At 48.9% G+C, this 18069-nt stretch overlaps 1 protein-coding gene across 2 annotated transcripts in view; it reads right to left on the bottom strand.

The window, feature by feature from the left end:
- The window catches only part of Slc24a4 (solute carrier family 24 member 4), a 140509-nt gene extending 132002 nt beyond the window's left edge, over positions 1–8507 (bottom strand). Inside the window, exons 1-2 of one of the 2 annotated variants that reach the window (XM_005343473.2) lie at positions 7756–8507; positions 5610–5720 (exon numbers count right to left, since the gene is read on the bottom strand). In XM_005343473.2, the coding sequence (XP_005343530.1) occupies positions 5610–5720; positions 7756–7885 (241 nt within the window). In that variant the 5' untranslated portion in view covers positions 7886–8507. The remainder of the gene's footprint in view (positions 1–5609; positions 5721–7755) is intronic. The other variant, XM_005343474.2, reaches the window with a different exon arrangement.
- Between the last annotated feature and the right edge of the window lie 9562 nt (positions 8508–18069).

The raw sequence follows: 18069 nt of genomic DNA, 5'->3' as shown, positions 1-18069 counted from the left end.
CCCCTGAGCATCCTCCATCCAATCCCTGCACCAGCTCCTCCACTCCCCTGAGCATCCTCCATCCAATCCCTGCACCCGCTCCTCTGCTCCCCTGATAAGCTACAAGGCCCATCATCTTCAGTCTCTCTCAAGCTGGTCATCAGACTGCTCCTCCCAGTCCTCCTTCCAAGGACACACAGCAAGCAGGCATTTCAGAATGCACATTCAAAAGAAGAAACCCCAGTACAACACAGCAAACCACAGGAAGGCCATTGCCTCAGCAGCAATGGTGGAGTCAGGGGGAGTGGGGAGGGAGAGCACACCAACCTCCTCTCTCCTTCACCTTTCTTTTAAAGATACAGGATATTAGAAGCCCAAACTACAGGGTAACATAGCTGAAAACGAGGCACTCTCTCAACCTCAAATGTCAAGTTGGGTGGGGAGAAGCAAAGGTAGAGTCTTGCTCTGCCTGGTTTAAAAGAAAAAAAAAAAGAAACCCAAGTAAGAAGTAAACATTTTTCTATGTAAAAATGTTCTAGTAAAATTGTCCTCAGAGTTTGAAATCCTTCGACGATAAGACACAGCAAACTAAGGGAAGTGTGTTTCCACAAGACAAGAGCCAATGTTTGGTGTCATGTGTGGTTAACTCATCCTCATCAAACTCCATCTACAAAATGGCTTCCTAGTGTTTGTGCTACCCCAGCTCTGTCTTGACACCAGAGTGAGCAGGTGGAAAACCAAGCATGTAAAAGTCCTGTAACATGGGGCAGAGGGTGGGCTACATGCCAAACACCACCTTAAGGGGCTGATGAGTGGTAACGTGTATGATCCTAGCCAGCCTGTAACACAGATGTAATTATTACCCCTGCATCCCAAGCTGCAGATGGGAAAGCTGAAATGCATGCCATGGTTTCAGAGAACAAACTAGGCTTCCGTGTTGTGTGCTCTAGAGCGAGCAATGCAACAACTGACAGGATGGGTGCGTATGAGGGGCTGAGACAAGACAGGGGTGGTTTGAGGGTCCACTTAGGACTAGCCAGGGACAACCTTTGGGACAGTAGCGATGAGCAGTGGTGGTGATGAGCAGAAACCTACACCAGATAAAGAGGCCACCATGCCCAGAAGCCTTAAAAGTTGTACCTGCCCCTGGGCCTGGTTTCCAGTTCAGAGCTGGGTCATGGCATCTACATTCCCCAGAAAGTGTTTCTTTCTGCAGGCCAGGGTTGAGAAGAACCATCCTTAAACTCTAGGTGTTACCATCAAGAAAGGCCTGGGAACTCACTGGTTCCTTCTCTAGACTGAATAGGCTTCATGGCCCCAATCCTTATGCTGAAGCCCTTGTTTTCTATATGGTGGTTTTTGGAGGTGATGTCTTTAGGTATATGGGGTGGAAGTTAGTGTTAAATGAGGTCATAATGGTGGGGTTCCTACGATGGGATTAGTGCCCTCATATGAAGGAGGAACAGAAGGAAGAGGGGGAGGGGAGGAGAGAGCAGGAGGAGGAGGAAGAGAAGGGAGCTTCATCATGTTTTCTCACTGCCTTAGGAGCATGCAGCAAAAAGACAGCTCTCTCTAAGGCAGGCAGAGAGCCCTCACAAGACACCAGGGCAACCAGCAACTTGATCTTCAGTTTCCCAACCTCAGAACTATGAGAAAGCATCTGGTTAGACACCCAGCCTAGGGTATTTTGTTAGAGCAGCCAGAAGTTATAAATGAGGGACTCAAGGTCTCTGTCATGCGTTACTATGGCATAGTTTGTACACACCCAGTACCCTGCCTTCTGTAGTGCTTGCTCTGTGTATAGACCAGCAATTCTCAACCTATGGGTTGTGACCCCTTTGGGGGGTCACAAGGGAAAACATTGGAAAACATAGATATTTACATTACGATTCATAACAGGAGCAAAACTACAGTTATGAAGTAGCAACGAAAATAATTTTATGGTTTGAGGGCTCACCACAACATGAGGAACTGTATTAAAGGGCTACAGCATTAGGAAGATTGAGAACCATTGGTACAGACTGCAAAAAGAAATATCTAAGGCCTGGAGGTCAGATCGTACCTTCAAGCTTCTGAAGGAAAATAATGAATTTCCTATAGACGACACTGGCCATAATGAAGTAATTATTTTTATTTCCCTATGTGAAAAATAAATAAACAAATGCTTAGGAAATTTACTATGTTAAACCAAGTCTAACTTTTTATTAAACATTCACATATGATTTTTCAGCGCTGGGATAACCAAAGGCAGAGCCTTGCTCATGATAGGCAAACGCTCCACCATAAGCCATGCCTCCAGTCTAGCATTCAAACACTCATCAAGCATCTACCTGCAAGTGTCCATCAGCACTCTAGCGCATGCTCACTGGCATCTGGTGTATACGTGACTCACTGGGAACCTTGTTAAGATGCATATTCTGATCTAGTGGGCGAGAGGGTGAGACAGTATTCCTAGCAGGTTCCTAGTGATGCCCCTACAATGAACTTCTGGGCCCCAGCCTTGGCAGCACCAACTCTGACTTCCTCTTGGAAACACCTATCATACTCTTGAAGAGCATGGACACTGTCATACTCCTGAACTTCTAGCCTGGAGCCCCTTTATCACAGCTGCAGCATTGGGTGAGCATCTACCTGCTCCCCATGTGTCCAGCCATGCTGACCAATAGGTGCTTCAGCCACATCAACCTCCAAGTGCCCAGGCACACAGCCTCTCAGGTCCCCAGCAATGCTAACCCTCAGGAGCACAGCGGCACTGACCCCTAAGTGCACACCGACTCCCAGGGAGAGCTTGGAGAAGTAGCTTTGCTTGCTCACTCCAGATGTTTAGCCTGTGACAGAGGCCTAAGACAATCCAGAGCCCAATCTCATCTGACCTAAATGGCTGACTTAGGGTTATCATAAGGCCAAGCCAACAGAACATGTCTCAGCATTCAGATATACTCTTTGCAACATTCAGAGCCTGCAAGGACATTAGAATGGCCTTTCGGTGGCCACCTTCCCATGATAGAACACAATTGGGTCCAGGGACTGGGGAAGCTGAGTTATAGACACCTCTGACTTCTCACCCCATTCTAGTTACCAAGTCAATCATTCCCCTTGATTGCTAAACTCAATAGAGAAGGTTTCTTCCATTGAAACAAAGGGCAACCTCCTCTATACCCAGAACTCAGCAAGCAAGCTCCTCCTCCTGTGTGCATCAAAAAAGAAGTGTCTCCTGCAGGACTGACTATGGGTCTCTGATACTTCATTGTTACCTGGCTTTTCTGAGTCCAGATCTTGTCCATTGGCTATAAGCTACCTAATGGCAGAGATTGCCTCTCGTAACCTGCATAGACTCCATAGTCTGTGTCCACATGGGAGCTGGCATAAATAATAGCAAATGTTTGCTGAGATGTAAACTAGAAAAATAGGAGGCATAGAAGGAAGTCCCTGCCTGGCCTGGGAAGACTTGGGGGTGGGAAAGGCATGGCACTTTGGGTGGTTTGAACGAGAATGGTTCATTGAATACCTGGTCCTCACATTGGTAGAACTATTTGAGAAGGATTAGGAGGTGGGCTTTGTTGGAGGAGGTGTGTCATGTGCTGGACTTGACATTTCAAAAGCTCTGTGCAGTTACCAGTATGTATGTGTGTCTTTCTCTCTGCCTCCGACTTGTGAATCAAGAAGTGAGCTCTCAGCTATTTCTACTGCCATTCCTTTGCTCCACCATCATGGGCTCTCTGAAACTCTACACCCAATTAAACATTTTTTTAATAAACTATCCTGGTCATGGCATTTTGCCAGAGCAATAGAAAAGTAACTAAGGCAGCACCAGAAGTCAGGTAACCCAGAGATAAGGTCTTAGAAGCCACTAAACTGGCCTTTATGTCCTCATCTTTACAAAAATACCATGAAGACTGTTGTATGTCATGCATCAAAATGTGCTGTCCCCGCATCTTCTCATTGGCTGGGACCTTCCCATGTGCTAGGTCCCACTGTGGATATGGTCAGGGTAAGGTGTATTCTGAGTGTTAATTATTGCTAAAGAAATGGGTGGTTTCTGGCATTTCCCTCTCCACAAGACAAGGCCGGTGCCTTCCTGTGAGATAGAACACACTGCAATGCTTTTGGACCAGTATGAACATACAGGGACCATGATAGAGCAGAAGAAAACTCTAGCATTAGAAGTGGGACCCTGTCTAATTCAAGGGGGCACTTCTAGAATGTCAGGTCCCTGGGATGACAGAAGGGATCCAGTACTACCCATCCCTGGCATTACACATGCTAATGATTGTGTAAACCCCTTGGCAAGAGCCAGGGCGGTACCCAAACTAAGAAGACAAGTTGGGAATGTAATGGCAGCATAGTACCACTGCCCATAGGGTCACCGTGATGGGTAAGATGATTCCAGAATAGATGCCCAGGTTCAGAAGGAGTTACAATGCTGCTTTGAAAGTCCTCACTACTCCATTATCCAAAGAGAGCTTTGTGGTGCTGAACTCTCTCTAAGCAAGACAGTTTGGAGACAACAGAAACCTTCATGAGCACATGAACCCCAAAACACAATGTAGGCACACAGACCAGGGCGCCAAAGGCAGTTTCAGTGCCAACGAGTTGTGTGACTTTAAGCAACTTGTATCTCTACCACAGACCTTTCCTAACCTAGAAAAGACATTGCCTCACTGAAGCCAGCACCAGAAGCCTGGCGCTCCACATCCAAGCCCACATCCTTTGCCCGGGGGTGCTATCTCCTACACACAGCCTCTGCAGAACCTCTCCAGATTCCTCAACAACCCAGAGGAGGCAAGCACTATTCTATAAAGCACTACTCTATAGGTTATAAACCCCAGAAAAACTATGTGATTGCCCAACAACTCAGCAGAAAAGTCATCTACAACAAAATCTTCCATTTCCCTCAGGACTTTTGAATTCTTCACCCCACTGTATTCTCTTCCAACGACCCCAAGAAATGGATCCAGAGTACATGCCCTAGACCTGCTCTCTGAGAGGCCCGGGCAGCTTTCAAGTGCCAGCTATCAGCAGGTATGCTCTCTACTCCTGAGAAGCCTGCCTGAAGCAGAATTGATCAGGTATCACTCCCTGGGAGCCTACCAGCCCAGATACTCCTGAAAAGGACATTAAAACTGCTTCCTGGGATAAGCAAAATCCAACTACCTGAGTACCTCCATTAGAGAGGAAGGCCCAATAACCAACCCAGAGCTTCCCCTTTCAGCAGCCTCAAGTGCCCCCACCCTGGTAAGTCACCTCACAAAGATATCCACCACAAGCTATGAACTCATTGTCCCAAGGGGGTCATCAAATGCACACAGCGAGCAAAGAGGGGAATGACAGACACCAAGGCAAAGTCAAAGAATCACGAGAACAGGGGAAATACATTGCCTTTAGAACAAAAGATAACATTTTTAGACTCTTGAGTGTGACCTTTGTAGTCGCTGGATAAAAAGAAAACCCTGTGTTGCTTAGCAGCATGGCTGATGAATGTCTATAGGTTTCATTTCAACACCATGCAGCTACCCTTTCTCACTCGGGTTCCTAAGATGGTCTTTCCCAGCATTGGCTGGACCTGTCCTCATAAGCATCAAATCCAGGCTGGGTTAAATGTCTGCAGGAAAGGGGAGACTCCATCTTACCAGGATCTGTGCAGTTCTTAGCCGGGGGAGTTCCATTGATCGGCGCCATCAACTTTCTGTTTCGCCACGTGTCTGGCAGAACACGTTTGTTAGCAGAAGCTGTTTTGTGGCCTGGATTGGAAAAAAAACCAAGTCACAGATAACCATCAGGTCAATGTGATTCTTGAGTTCTCAAAAATGACCTTATACTCATCCATATAGCTAGGTCAGCCAGTCACGGGCTATTGGCTTTTATTATTTTTAAATATATGTTTTATTTATATTTATATTATATTTATTTATATATGCTTTATTATATTTGTTTGTATGGGGGTAAGTGCACATGAGTTCAGGTGCACAGAGGCTAGAGGAGTCAGATCTGCCAGGAGCTGGAGTTATAGGTGTTTGTGAGCCACCTGACTGGGGGGGGGGGGGTGCTGGGAATCGGCCTTGGGCCTTCAGAAAGAGCAAACAGTGCATGCTCTTAACCACTGAGCCATCTCTCCAGCCTCAGGTTTGGCTATTTAGAGGCACCTGTAGGGAATGATACGGTGATTGGCAGAATGCTATCACCTGCTCACACACAGTATTCTGTTTCCTGAATCTAATCCATTGTTTCTAGTTTCACACGGGTCATTGTGTGATCTGACCTTGGACAAGATTGAGCTGGTCTCAGCTCCCTCCACCCACCCCCACTCAACAAAGGATTTCATTAGGAGCATTAAATACTTCTCAGTAAATTTGTTCAAGGTGGTTAAATTTGTGAGCTCAGCCAGCTGATGGTAGGCGGCCAGGTGTGCACACACATCACCTGAGGATCTGGTCAAAATACAACACTGATTTAGTAAGTTCAAAGTGGAGACAGTCTATCATCAAGCTCCCAGGTCATCATGCTGTGGTCCAAGGGGTCACACAGAGCCATATCAGAGAGGGCATGGTGGCCTCTGAGCAGAGATAGTTAAATACCCGAAGCTAACGCCTGATCTAGCCAATAAAAATAGTTATGGCTTCAGGATTTACCTGTCCAGACGCCCACTGTCTAAGCTGCATAGCAATACCTCCACCAGGATGCCTGCACCTAAACATTTTGTTATTTCTTGTGTTTAATTGTCCACTTGCAAAACATTGGATATTGAGGTGTTAAAATAAACTTTCTTCGGCCCTCTACCCCCAAATCACAATTTGGGTGTTGAAAGACAGTGGTGGCCTTTTCTTTTTAAAGTTTAATCAGGTGTCACTCGCTTTTCTCATCACTGCACGGGTCCCTACACGGTCCAGAGATGTTATGTTAATGGGCTTTCTAACCACTCAAAAAGGTGCCCTCCCTCCCCTGTGCCTTTGCCTTGGTGGTTAAGCTGGCAACATATTTTACATGGGGGAACCCCAAAAGGTTCACAGCACCCATTTTTGAAATATCTAGGCAGTATTGAAAGTCCTTTCAAGACTAACCAGGAGCCCAAATCCCTTCGAAATAAATATTTCATAAGTTTCTTCTTCTTTTCTGCCTGAAATTTGCATGTCTTAACAGACTCCCAGGTCGCCTTCTACTTGGAGGAGTGTAGATCAGGGCTGCGCATGCCAGCCCTCCCTTTCCATGGGGATTAAGCGGAGTTGGGAGAAGCGATGCTGGAACATGGCAGCAATCTCCCGCGGGGACAGACTGCCCCTCTCCCTTTAGGGATCGGGAGGACGCGTCAGGAAACCCAGGCTATCCGTTTAAATCAGAGCACGAGCAAGGGGAGAGCTGAGACCTAGCTTAAGAATCTGGGTCTCTAAGGCGCCGAACACAATTTTTGCAGCTGTGAAAAACAGAAAAGTGGACTGCTCAGTTTTGCACACCCTAAAGCGAGAGAATCTACCTCTGGGCCGCCCCGAGTCGCCCAATGCCTGCACACTCCGGGGAGAGATGGTGCAGGCTTTGGCCCCAGCAAAACACACCTACAGCCGTGTCCGGAACCCCAGGGAGCTTGAGCAGCTTAGTAGAACCGGCGCCACAGTCCAGCGCGTGCCTCAACCCTCCTGGGTGCGCACTACTCACCCCCCCCCCCCAGGCCGGGAGTGGAAACCCTGGGGACCAGTCTGACAGGGAAGGAGCTGTGGCTGTCATGAGGCTTCCCAGCTCAGGGCCCCTGACTACCCCGGTAGAGAACATCATCCCCGCACCTACCCAAGCTTCCAAAGAGGCCAGAAGCACAGCACACCAGGGCCAGCAAGGCGCAAACGAAGCCAACTTGCTGTGGCAGCATCTCTCGCCTCCTGCGAACTTTGCGCGGTTGGAGGGATTCGCGGAGCGCCATCTCCAAGCGCCCGGCGTCCCTGGGAGAAGATTCCGAGATTGAAGGGTCGGTTGGAGCGTTGTCGGTGGTCCAGCAGCGCTAGGGCTGCAGGGGGACGAGATACAGCTCAGAAGCAAGGGGTTCCAGGCGATAGCTTCATGGTCCGCGAGCAAGGCAGGCGCGGGAAGCTCAGATGGGGATACCGGAGGAGGGGGTTCACTGCACGGCCGAGCTCAGAGTTCCGCGCGGGGCGTGCGCGCTGCCCGCACCATGACTCCGTGGCGAGGAGACGACGCCTGCACGGTGGCGCTGGCGGCCTTGGCTTGTAGGTTTGGCGCAGTCCGGGTGCTTGGAGCCACTACCTGCCTACTGCGCCTCGGCGCGCTCGGAGCCCGCCGGGAGCAATCAGAGCTTGGCGAGCGCCCCCGCGCCCCGCGCCGCCGCGCCCACTCGCAGCATCCTCCTCGCCCAAGTTTAGTCGCGGCCGCCCCGGCTGCCTGCCCGCCCGCGAGGCTCCGCTGCTTCTCGAAAAGCAGAGCCCGGGCAGCCAAGTGCGTGCAGGGGAACTGCGCGCTGCACGCGCGGGACTCGAGACAGTCTCGGTCAGCGGCCTCAGCTTGGGCCCTCCGGCGGGCGAACTGTCCCCGGGAACTTTCTCTCTGGCTCCTTGGCGGCCGGCGCCTGCGTCTGCGAGGCCGTGGCGCCTCCCGCAAGCAGCTCTTGCCTCCCTACTCCTCCCCTCCAGCCCGCCCGCCCGCCTCTCACGCTCCCTCCCCTGCACGTGTACGCCTCCCCTAGGGCGCTCTCCCCTTGCGCTTCTCCCTTTCCCCGGGGGAGGCCCAACCACTGACCAATATAATCCCTTTTCCTTGCCCCCCTTTTTTCTCCCTCTGACCCTGGGGAGCCGAAGAGTCCTCAGCATCTGCGGTTATTGTACGGTGGAACAGGTTACCGCATCGCCAGGGACTCTCAGAATCAGGATTTCTATAAAACTCTCGCTAGGGTCCTGGTTCTCCACGAGCCCCCTAAGCGACTCAGGAGGTCAACACCACCACTCTTAGGTCGCCGCTGCACAAGCAGCTTAATTGCTCGCTCAGCGCTAACAAACAGGCTTGCACCAAGCCAACCGTCGCCCGCCGGGACTGGTTTCTGCAGGGCTCTCAGGGCTAACTAGGGACCTGTGTAGCGGGGGCGCAACACCGACCTGCAAAACGCTGGTAATCTAGCAGAGGGAGAAACTCGGCAGTTCTGGGGCTCCACCAGCAACAGTTGCGAGCCTTTGATGTTTTGCAACCTTACAGTTTTGCAGGACTTTCTGGTTTAGGCTTATTCTCCCACCTCCCTTCCTTTTGGCTCTCTAGTGTAAACCGCATTTAGAATATGACAGGAGCAAAATTTCCGAAGAGCAACGGAGGTGTCACGTGCAGAATAAAGGGGATCTTTATCGGGAAGGATCTCTAACTCAGACTTCTTCCCTGTAAGGTTTTACGCAGAGCCTACTAGGGGTTAAGTCCACTTAAAATCATATTTGGATCAAAGCCAACTCTGCTTAATTAAATAAATACATACCCACCATGTGTGGGCTCCGTGCCAAGTGCCAACCAGTCAAGAAACAAAACAACAACAAGCATTGCATTAAGACCCAGTGTCTGCTTTCAAGGAACCCTGAACCAAAGGGGGCCGGCCGGTTCCTCAGATGCATGCCTAAGTGGGATTCTGAAAGTCAGTGTTTTGCAGAGCCAGCATTCCCTTGCTGCTCATTAGGCCGCAGTGTGGTCCACAACAGCCAGGCATTGCCTGGGAGCTTAGGAGACTTGCAGGCAGCTCCACCCTAGACCTACTGAGCAACAATGTGCGTTTTAAACCAGATTCTCTGGAGACCTGGGGCACAGTCATTTGTGAGGAGTTCCCTTCTGGGGACTGTCCGGGAAAACACCTCCTTCTGCTGGCCACCACTTGCAAGATTCCTTTGTACTTCATTGACAGGATCATTTTACATTTGTTAGTCAAGCAGGGGGACAGACAAGTAAGAGGTACCTGGTGGGCTGGGGCTGTGGGGGTGGGGGTGGGGGAAATCATTGTTTCCAGCATCTTCCTTTCTATACATTGTTCAGTATGGTCAGGAGAATGGGTGAGGTTTTTTAGCTATAGAAAAAAAATTAAAGTAAAGGGACAGGGAACAGACAGGCAGACAGGTAGGCAGGTAGATAAATAGCAGATCACCAAATCTGAGGCTTATAAACACCCTGCAGAAGTGTCTGGGGAAGCTGAGGCAGTCAAACTGCAGTTCCCAGTTGAGTGTTCTCTTCATGAATGAGTTTCCCCCTGCTGAACTTCTGGCTCTTGCTTCCCACTGCCAGCATTTTTTTTTTTAAATCATGGGGGAGGGACAATAGTACCATCTGTTGGGAAGGCTTTACCTTCTAGCTGCTCTCAAGGACACAATGCTCTTATTCTTGGGCATTTTGCTGTTTTCCCCCTTCCGATCACAGAGTTGGAGGAAGGCAGTCCATCCCCAAATAAGGGATCTTGAGACAGAAACATAAACGGGTTTGAAGCAGGGGATCATAGCCTCATTTCCAACTTCTCAGAGAACCCAAACAACACAGGATAATTTGTCAATATAATGGACATTACAGATATTGAAGGTGTGAACTGATCCACAGGTGGAAAGTCTTAGAGGGTATGAAACCGAAGGATCCAAGGTGGGCCTCGTGTAGAACCATCAGGAAGTCTGTCTGGTCTGTAGTGGTGTCTCATCCTTGGGGTCCATCCTCCAGCGTGGCGCTAGCTACCAAGCACCAACACTGGAGATTGAAAAGTTACTTTCCATACAGCTTCAGACTTTCCTTCTCATTGACTAGACGAGACAAAGATAAATTCATAAATAACAAAAGGAAGAAGAAACTGTTAAATATGTTACTTGGAAAGCTGCTTGGCGAGGGCCCTTGATACCCAATTTAAGACATAGGAAAGAGTTGATGTCATAATACACCTATGTCTGATATCTGAGACAGCATTCAGGTAACATTAGATAAAGCAACAGTAGGGAAAAAAAACAAAAACAAACAAAAAACCAAATAAATAAACCCAGCGGCTTGTTTTTAATATTTAATACTTAAAACTTGCATCCATGAAGTTCACATAGGGCTAATGAAAACAGAAAGTTGATTCCAGATCAGGTCAAAGGAGCTGTTAGTTTCCACCTGGAAATGTTCAGCCAGCCCTGGAGTAGAACACTTCTTCTCTTTGACATTTTTCAACTGCTTTCAGTTAATCGTTAGCATCCTTGGAATGATCTCACATGCACAAATGGATTCCTTTTATTTGACAGTTTAAAAAGCAATTTGTTGGAAATTGTACTTTTTTTTTGGCTTCATTTAAATAGTGCCCATTACCAAATAGGCTCAACAACAGCGCTAATGACTCCGCTTGCAGAAGAGAGAATTAGATATTATGTACCTTTCAAATTCAAAGCATTCGGGAGCATTTCCTAAATCAGCTAGGCCACAGGCACAAATGGAAAGTACTTTTCTGGGTTTATCTTGAGCCCTGGCGTCAATGCCACTGGACGCTGAGTGTCTCTTTCTGCAGCGGTGCCTTTTCCTTTTGTTTGACACGGTAGACGTCCACACAGCCAGGCAGTGGCTCAGTCGGTGGGTGATGGGGGCAGCGCTGATTTCCTTTCAGAACACTTTTCTTTTCTGTAAGACAGGGTTCTCTGTAGTTTTGGAGCCTGTTCTGGAACTAGCTCTCGTAGACCAGGTAGGCCTCCAACTCACAGAGATCCGCCTGCCTCTGCCTCCCGAGTGCTGGGATTAAAGGTGTACACCACCACTGTCCGGCCCCTTTTGGATCACATAATAAACCTTGCTATTTCATCAGCAACTTGCTTGGGTTTTTACAGTCTGCTCGAATGACCTCTGTGACTTCCCTAAAGTTATTTTGGGGGGATATATGCATGTGTGTGCATATGTGTGCACCAGGTTACATGTATAGGCCAGAGGGTCACACTGGGTGCCTTCTTCCTTTATTTTCCACCATTTTTTTTCAGACAGAGTTGAGATCTCACTGAACCTAGAGCACACCTCTTTGAGTTAGACTGATTGATCAGTAAGCGTCAGGGTCCAGATGTCTCCTGTCCCTCTTACCTCCAACACTGGGCTTATAGCTGCATGCCACCATGCCTGACTTTTATGTGGGTCATGTGTGCTGTGGATTTGAACTCAGACCCACATACTCCACAGCAAGCACTTTGCCCTCTGGGCCATCCTCCTACCTATCTGTTCCTCCTCTTTAAGAGGACCAGTTTAGTTTGCCTTGGCCAGGCAATGGTTCTCAGCCTTTCTTGTGCCTCAGAATCCCCTGGACGGTTTGTTAAAACCTACCCTGCTGAGCCCTACTCGGGTTTCTGCTCTAATCATCCTGAGTATTTATATTTCTAGAACCTTCCTAAGTAAAACAAATGCTACCTGTCCTGGGCTCACACTTGGAGAACTGAGGGGCCAGATTACACTATATGAATAAGGACAAACAAAGCAAAAGACAAAAGTTTCTGTGCAGCTCATGTTGTTTATCAGGGCAGTGTATCAAGGTGGGGGCCACACAGGTACCTGAGATCAGCCGCAACAGCACCGTTACTGCCTGTCATGCCAAGGGAAAAGGGACCTGCAGCCTCCTGTGCTGGCTACAGTTGCTATAACCTGGAGGTGGCCTGTTGACAAGGCTTGCCGTTTTCTGGCCTGATCTCGTCAAGCCAAGGGGACTTCTAAACATGTTGCTGTTGTTGTTGGAGCTGCGGGACTCCAGCTCTGCAATAGACCTTCCCTACTCCTGGCCTTCCGAGACTCTCCCTGCCTGCCCCTCCTCCTCCTGCTGAAGTTGGTTCCAGAGGCCACCGTAGACATCTCTACTGTAGTGTGTCTGTCACACAGTTCAGTCTCCTCCTGGTAAGTGAGGGACACAAGGGCTTGCTATCTTATCTGCAGTTTGTGGTGTCCAGACTGCGAGGTGCTTAATAAAGCTCTTCCCGAAGAGGAGAACACATTTTTGTCAACGCGCAGAGGAGATAGCGAGCATTTCGCTGCCAGCCATGCTCACTGTCGCTTCAGCGCCAGGCCAGACTTCTACCTGGTCATCAGGGACTTACAGCCACATCTCAGTGCACTTGGACACTCCTGCCTGGCCCTTCTTACAACAGTCAACATCGCCAACTTACTTGACAAGGCTGCTTCCCTTAAATGAAGATAGGCAGTTATGAAGTCCTTTGTAAACTTGCCCCTCAGATCCTTGTGATTTAAGTGCAGAAGTAGCCAATACCCATGTTCACTATTCAGTAGACACAGCCTGAACACCTAATAGCAGAGCACTTTCTGCTTTCCATACCATAACCTACACAGAATATATAACCAAAAGGATTGACAGACCACAGTCGTGAGGGTCAAAGGGAACATGTAGTCAGACCAGGACACAGCTCAGAGGGTAAGTGCTGCTTAAACACGAAGACCTGAGTTGGGATCCCCAGGGCCTATGTAAAGCCATCTGTAACCCCACTGTCCCTATAATGAGAGGGAAGGTGGAGACAGGAGAATCCCCAGAAGCCTGCAGACCAGCTCATCTGGCATACATAATGACCCTGTCACAAACAAGGGGAGTGGGGCTGGGAGATGGAACAGTGATTAAGAGCTCTGGCTACTCTTCCAGAGGACCCAGGTTCAGTTCCCAGCACCCACACTGGACAGTTTATAGCCTCATTAGCTCCTGGGGATCTGATGCTGTCTTCCGCGAGTGCGTGCACGTATGTGCACGTGCACACACACACACACACACACACGTGAGAGAGAGAAAGAGAGAGAGAGAGAGAGAGAGAGAGAGAGAGAGAGAATCATGACAATGTAAAACAGATGGAAGACAAGGAGCAACACTTAAAGCCTCTTCTGGCCTCTACGTGCACACCGTAGCATTCATGCCCCTAACCTCACACACATGAACACATACATCACACGCAACACAATACTCTCTAAGAGCAGCCTGGGTTTGTCACTCAGGGCTCCTCGTTCTTTCTACATTGTGGCTCTGCCAGCCCCAGGATCACAGCTGACTCATCACCACACCGGGTTGTCAGCAGGAGTGTGGAGGAAAGCAGGATAGAGGACCAGCAGTGTCATAAGTCCCAGACGCGACAGTACCTACAACACCCCTCACATTCCACTGGTGGACACCTGGTCTCATGACCTGCTTACCAAAGGGAGACTGGAAACAGTCTGACTGAGCAGCTTGGCACAGGGAGACTTCCGTTAAGTGGGCCGCTACCCACCTCCACTCAAGATAAGTAAGGAATTATGGTCCAGTGATGTGTCCAGACTTGAGCTTCCAATCTCAGAAGACCCCAGCAAGTGCTGGTCCTCTGTTCACCCTATTCCTGTCACCAAAGCAGGGAGAAGACCTTGGGCCCGGGGACAAGAGCCATTTGGCAAGGCATTTGGCTCTGATTTAGACCCCCGATCATGCTGTTCGACCGGTCTCTTCTTGCTCAGTACAAGCTGTGACATGGCACAAAAGCCAGACTTTCCTTTATAATCAGTACCCTGTACAGCCAAAAGCGAGGGAGGCTTGGGAGTTTGATCTTTAGCCAATATACTCATTATGTTTTCATATTTCTTCATTTATTTGTTACAGCTCAAGAATCAAAAGCTCGGCCTGTCTGGAAGAGACGTAATGCGTAGTTGAGAATGACGATGGTACGGTGAAGAGGGAAGGCACCAGGAAAGAGGGGCCGAGAGAGTATTGGGGGGACTTGACACCTAGGGCCATGTCTGCATGTGTCCAGATAGGAATTGTTAAAGGGGGCTACAGGAGAGATGCATCTCCACCTCAGATCAGGCATAGGTTGGCCAGCCACTCCCCTTCAGAGCTGGTACCGTGTGCTGCCTGAGCCTCTCCCTGGCCCCGTGTTTTGCAGGAAAGTGTGTTTGTTCCGAGTTTTAATGAGGAAACATCTCATTTTGCCCATCCTGGGACCCCCAGGTAGGAATTCCTGCTCCTTCTCACTCTGAGGATAGCCCAGCTAGGAAGGCAGGGGGCTGACAAAGCTCTACGAGCTAAAATGATGTATTTGAACGTGGGCTACTGCCTGGGTAACCCTAGCAGTTCCCTGTGGCATCTGGGCAGAAACATGCTCCATTGTCCAGAGTGTGGGGGCAGTCAGCCCAGGCGGCCAGCTTGGGCAGCCATCTGCAGAGAGCTCGCCAGGTACCAGGCCAGCACTTGCCAGGCCTGCAAGCTTGTGTCCCCAGCTAGAGAACTGGGAGTATCCGGTTGTTACCCTGTTAGCATTAGAAACTAGGAACTGACTAATCAAACAATCGCAACTGGGTTTGGTCCCTTGGGGAAGATATCACAATCCCATTCAGCTTGGTACCAAACCCAGGGCATTGCTATGGAAACCCCAGTTACCCCCAAATCTCACTAACTTAGCACTTTAGGAATTTATTTCTCTCTCACACGAGACCCCAACTGGAAGTGTAGCAAGTGGCTATTCTCCTACTGGTTGTTTTTGGTGTTGTTGTTGTCGTCGTTGTTTTGGGGCTTTTTTGTTGTTTTATTTGTTTGTTTTTTTCGAGACAGGTTTTCTCTGTAGCTTTAGAGCCTGTCGAACTCACTCTGTAGATCAAGCTGTCCTCGAACTCACAGAGATCCATCTGCCTCTGCCTCTCAAGTGCTGGGATTAAAGGAGTGTGCTACCACCACCTGGCAGGACTCCTTGTTCTTTTTATCTCATGACCATGCCATTTTTAATAATATGGCATCCAGGGAAACATGTTCATCTGTGGAGACTGCAGTGTAGGAAAAATGTAAAGAATCTCAGGGGATGGTTTTGATGGGTCAGATCTGCTATGGAGATTTTCCTCTGCTCTCATGGGGTAGAGCTCAGCCACCTGGCCATGGCTGCCTGTCGGGATAGGAAAAGAAGCCAAAGATAAGAGGAGGGTCTTCTGCCATGCACAATCATCTTGTTGGGGCCTTCACAAGATCCATTATAACCCTAGATCACATTTATCTGTCCTCACTCTGGACCAGACAGTCATCACGGCCCTTGATATGCATCTGCTCACCGAGCCTTCCTCATGACTCTGTGCACTGAGTACCATCATGAACATCATTGGCAGATGCCGGAGGACGAGGCTCCGAAGAGTTAAGCAACTTGCTCAAAGTCACACACCTAGAAGTGACAAAGCCGGAGTCCAGGATCCCTGTTCCTTATCATCTTGCCAAGAACGAGCCTCCTCATCCCATCCCTCCTGTTGGGAAAACTAAGGCCCAGAAGCATAGAGCAAGGAGACATCACACATGTCTTCAGTCCTAGTACATTTGCACACTCTGCCATCCTTGTGTAGAGGCCAAACACTGAATAGGAGGCTAGGATGAACACAGATGCAGCCCATTTACAAATAAATTAGCAAACAACAACTCTTTGGGGGAATTTTCTTTAAAGGCCCAGAGGAGATTTAGCAGTAGCTTGCGTAACAGAGTACCCCCAAAGTAATGTTAATACTTTAATGGCTGTTATGCAATGGGATGGATCCAAATGATTCAGCGTTTTAATTTAATTTAAAGGATTTCTGATGGATGTTCTTAGTTAGCTTTGGGGACTGCTCTCTGCCCTCTCCCTCCTCTTAAATCAGGGTGAAAAGACAAATTCTGCAACAAATTCTTATTTTCTATTAGATGGAGCAATTCCAGGTAAGAAATGCAAGTGTTTTAGAGATCTCAAAGTGGGAACAGGAAAGAGCCTGCTGGTTCTAAGAGCGGAATAGCTTCCTGTCCTTCTCATCACCAGTGGCTAAAACCATCCTCCTGTAGGTCATGCATGTGAGTAGTCATGAAGCCAGTCAAGCCCAGAGAGTGCTAATCCCCCAGGCTACTGGCAAATAAAATATATAAACTTATTATTAGTATTTTATCTCAAAAGCCAGCACTTCAAAGGCAGCAGATGGCAGACAGGTGAACTTCAGAACTCTGCCTTAGAATTGCCTTCTGAGGACTTCTCACTGGGTGTGCCTAGGTTTCTAGGAGCCTTCTCTTAGCCACCGTGAGCCGTGTGTGTGTGTGTGTGTGTGTGTGTGTGTGTGTGTGTGTGTGTGAAGGCTGTGCTGTGGAATGGGGGGGAGCCCTTGCCACCATTCTTCGACTTCTCACCTTGGCTCCTGAGTTTGCACAGAGGTAGCATCTGCCCTTGAGTGATGGACTTAATAAATGGCGCCCTGATGACCTGTAAGAGAGAGACTTCTGAATATGGCAGTCACTTTTCTCTCCTCCCTGGGGCATCAATATCCATGAGCTGAGTTTCATAACCAAGAGCCATGTGTGGCTTTTCGAACACACACACCAGCCCTGGGAGAGAAGTTAAGGATGCCACGGCCCTCCTGAGATAGAGTCGCTTGCGGGGGGCGGGGCTTGTTTTCCATTTCTGTCATTTATCCCCTCCAGTTCCCATCAAGACATCATAGTCATCTGGAATGTGCTCATCTTCAAAAGCCCCAGAACCAAATTTCATTTCTACAATTTTGGACACGCTGCATGCTCGGCGTACTAAGGGGGCTGAGAAGATTTGTGGGAGACAGTCTTCCATTTGCTGCATTTGGCATGTCCAAACCTATATCACCTCCTACTACCAAGTATCCCCATAGAACACGTGTTTAAGGAATATGAATACAAACTAGTGCCTGCACATTATGGATGGGGAAACTGAGGCTCAGGGAAAGGACATGACTTTCTCAGGGTCACAGTGAGGCAGTGATGGAGTCAGATGTCTAAGCTTGATCTCCTGCCTCGCAGCTTTTATTTCTGAGCCCCCTCTTTCCTCTGAGAGGAAGCAACAGAACAAAGGCATGCATCCCTGTGTTTGAGAGGCTACCTGGGTTTAATGTTCCTTTCCCTCTTTGGAACGGGAGCCTGACAGGAGCCCTGACAGACTTGTCACTGTCATCTCATGAGAAATATTCTGAAGGCCTGAGAAGATGCTCATGATGACAACTTCAGTAGGACCTGCTCAGAATAGGCAGCAAGGGGCAAGCCTTCCTCTTGGGGACCCTCTTAGTGTTCTTTGTGACTCTAACTGGTGTCTCTGGGGAGACCTGGTAAGCCATCCTTAGGAGGATAGACAGCAGACAAGCTCCACCCCAAGGCAGCGATGTTCTGGTGGC

Source organism: Microtus ochrogaster, chromosome 1 (genome assembly GCF_000317375.1).
Source record: "Microtus ochrogaster isolate Prairie Vole_2 chromosome 1, MicOch1.0, whole genome shotgun sequence".
NCBI lineage: Eukaryota > Metazoa > Chordata > Mammalia > Rodentia > Cricetidae > Microtus > Microtus ochrogaster.
This window is presented reverse-complemented; position numbering and strand designations above follow the sequence as displayed.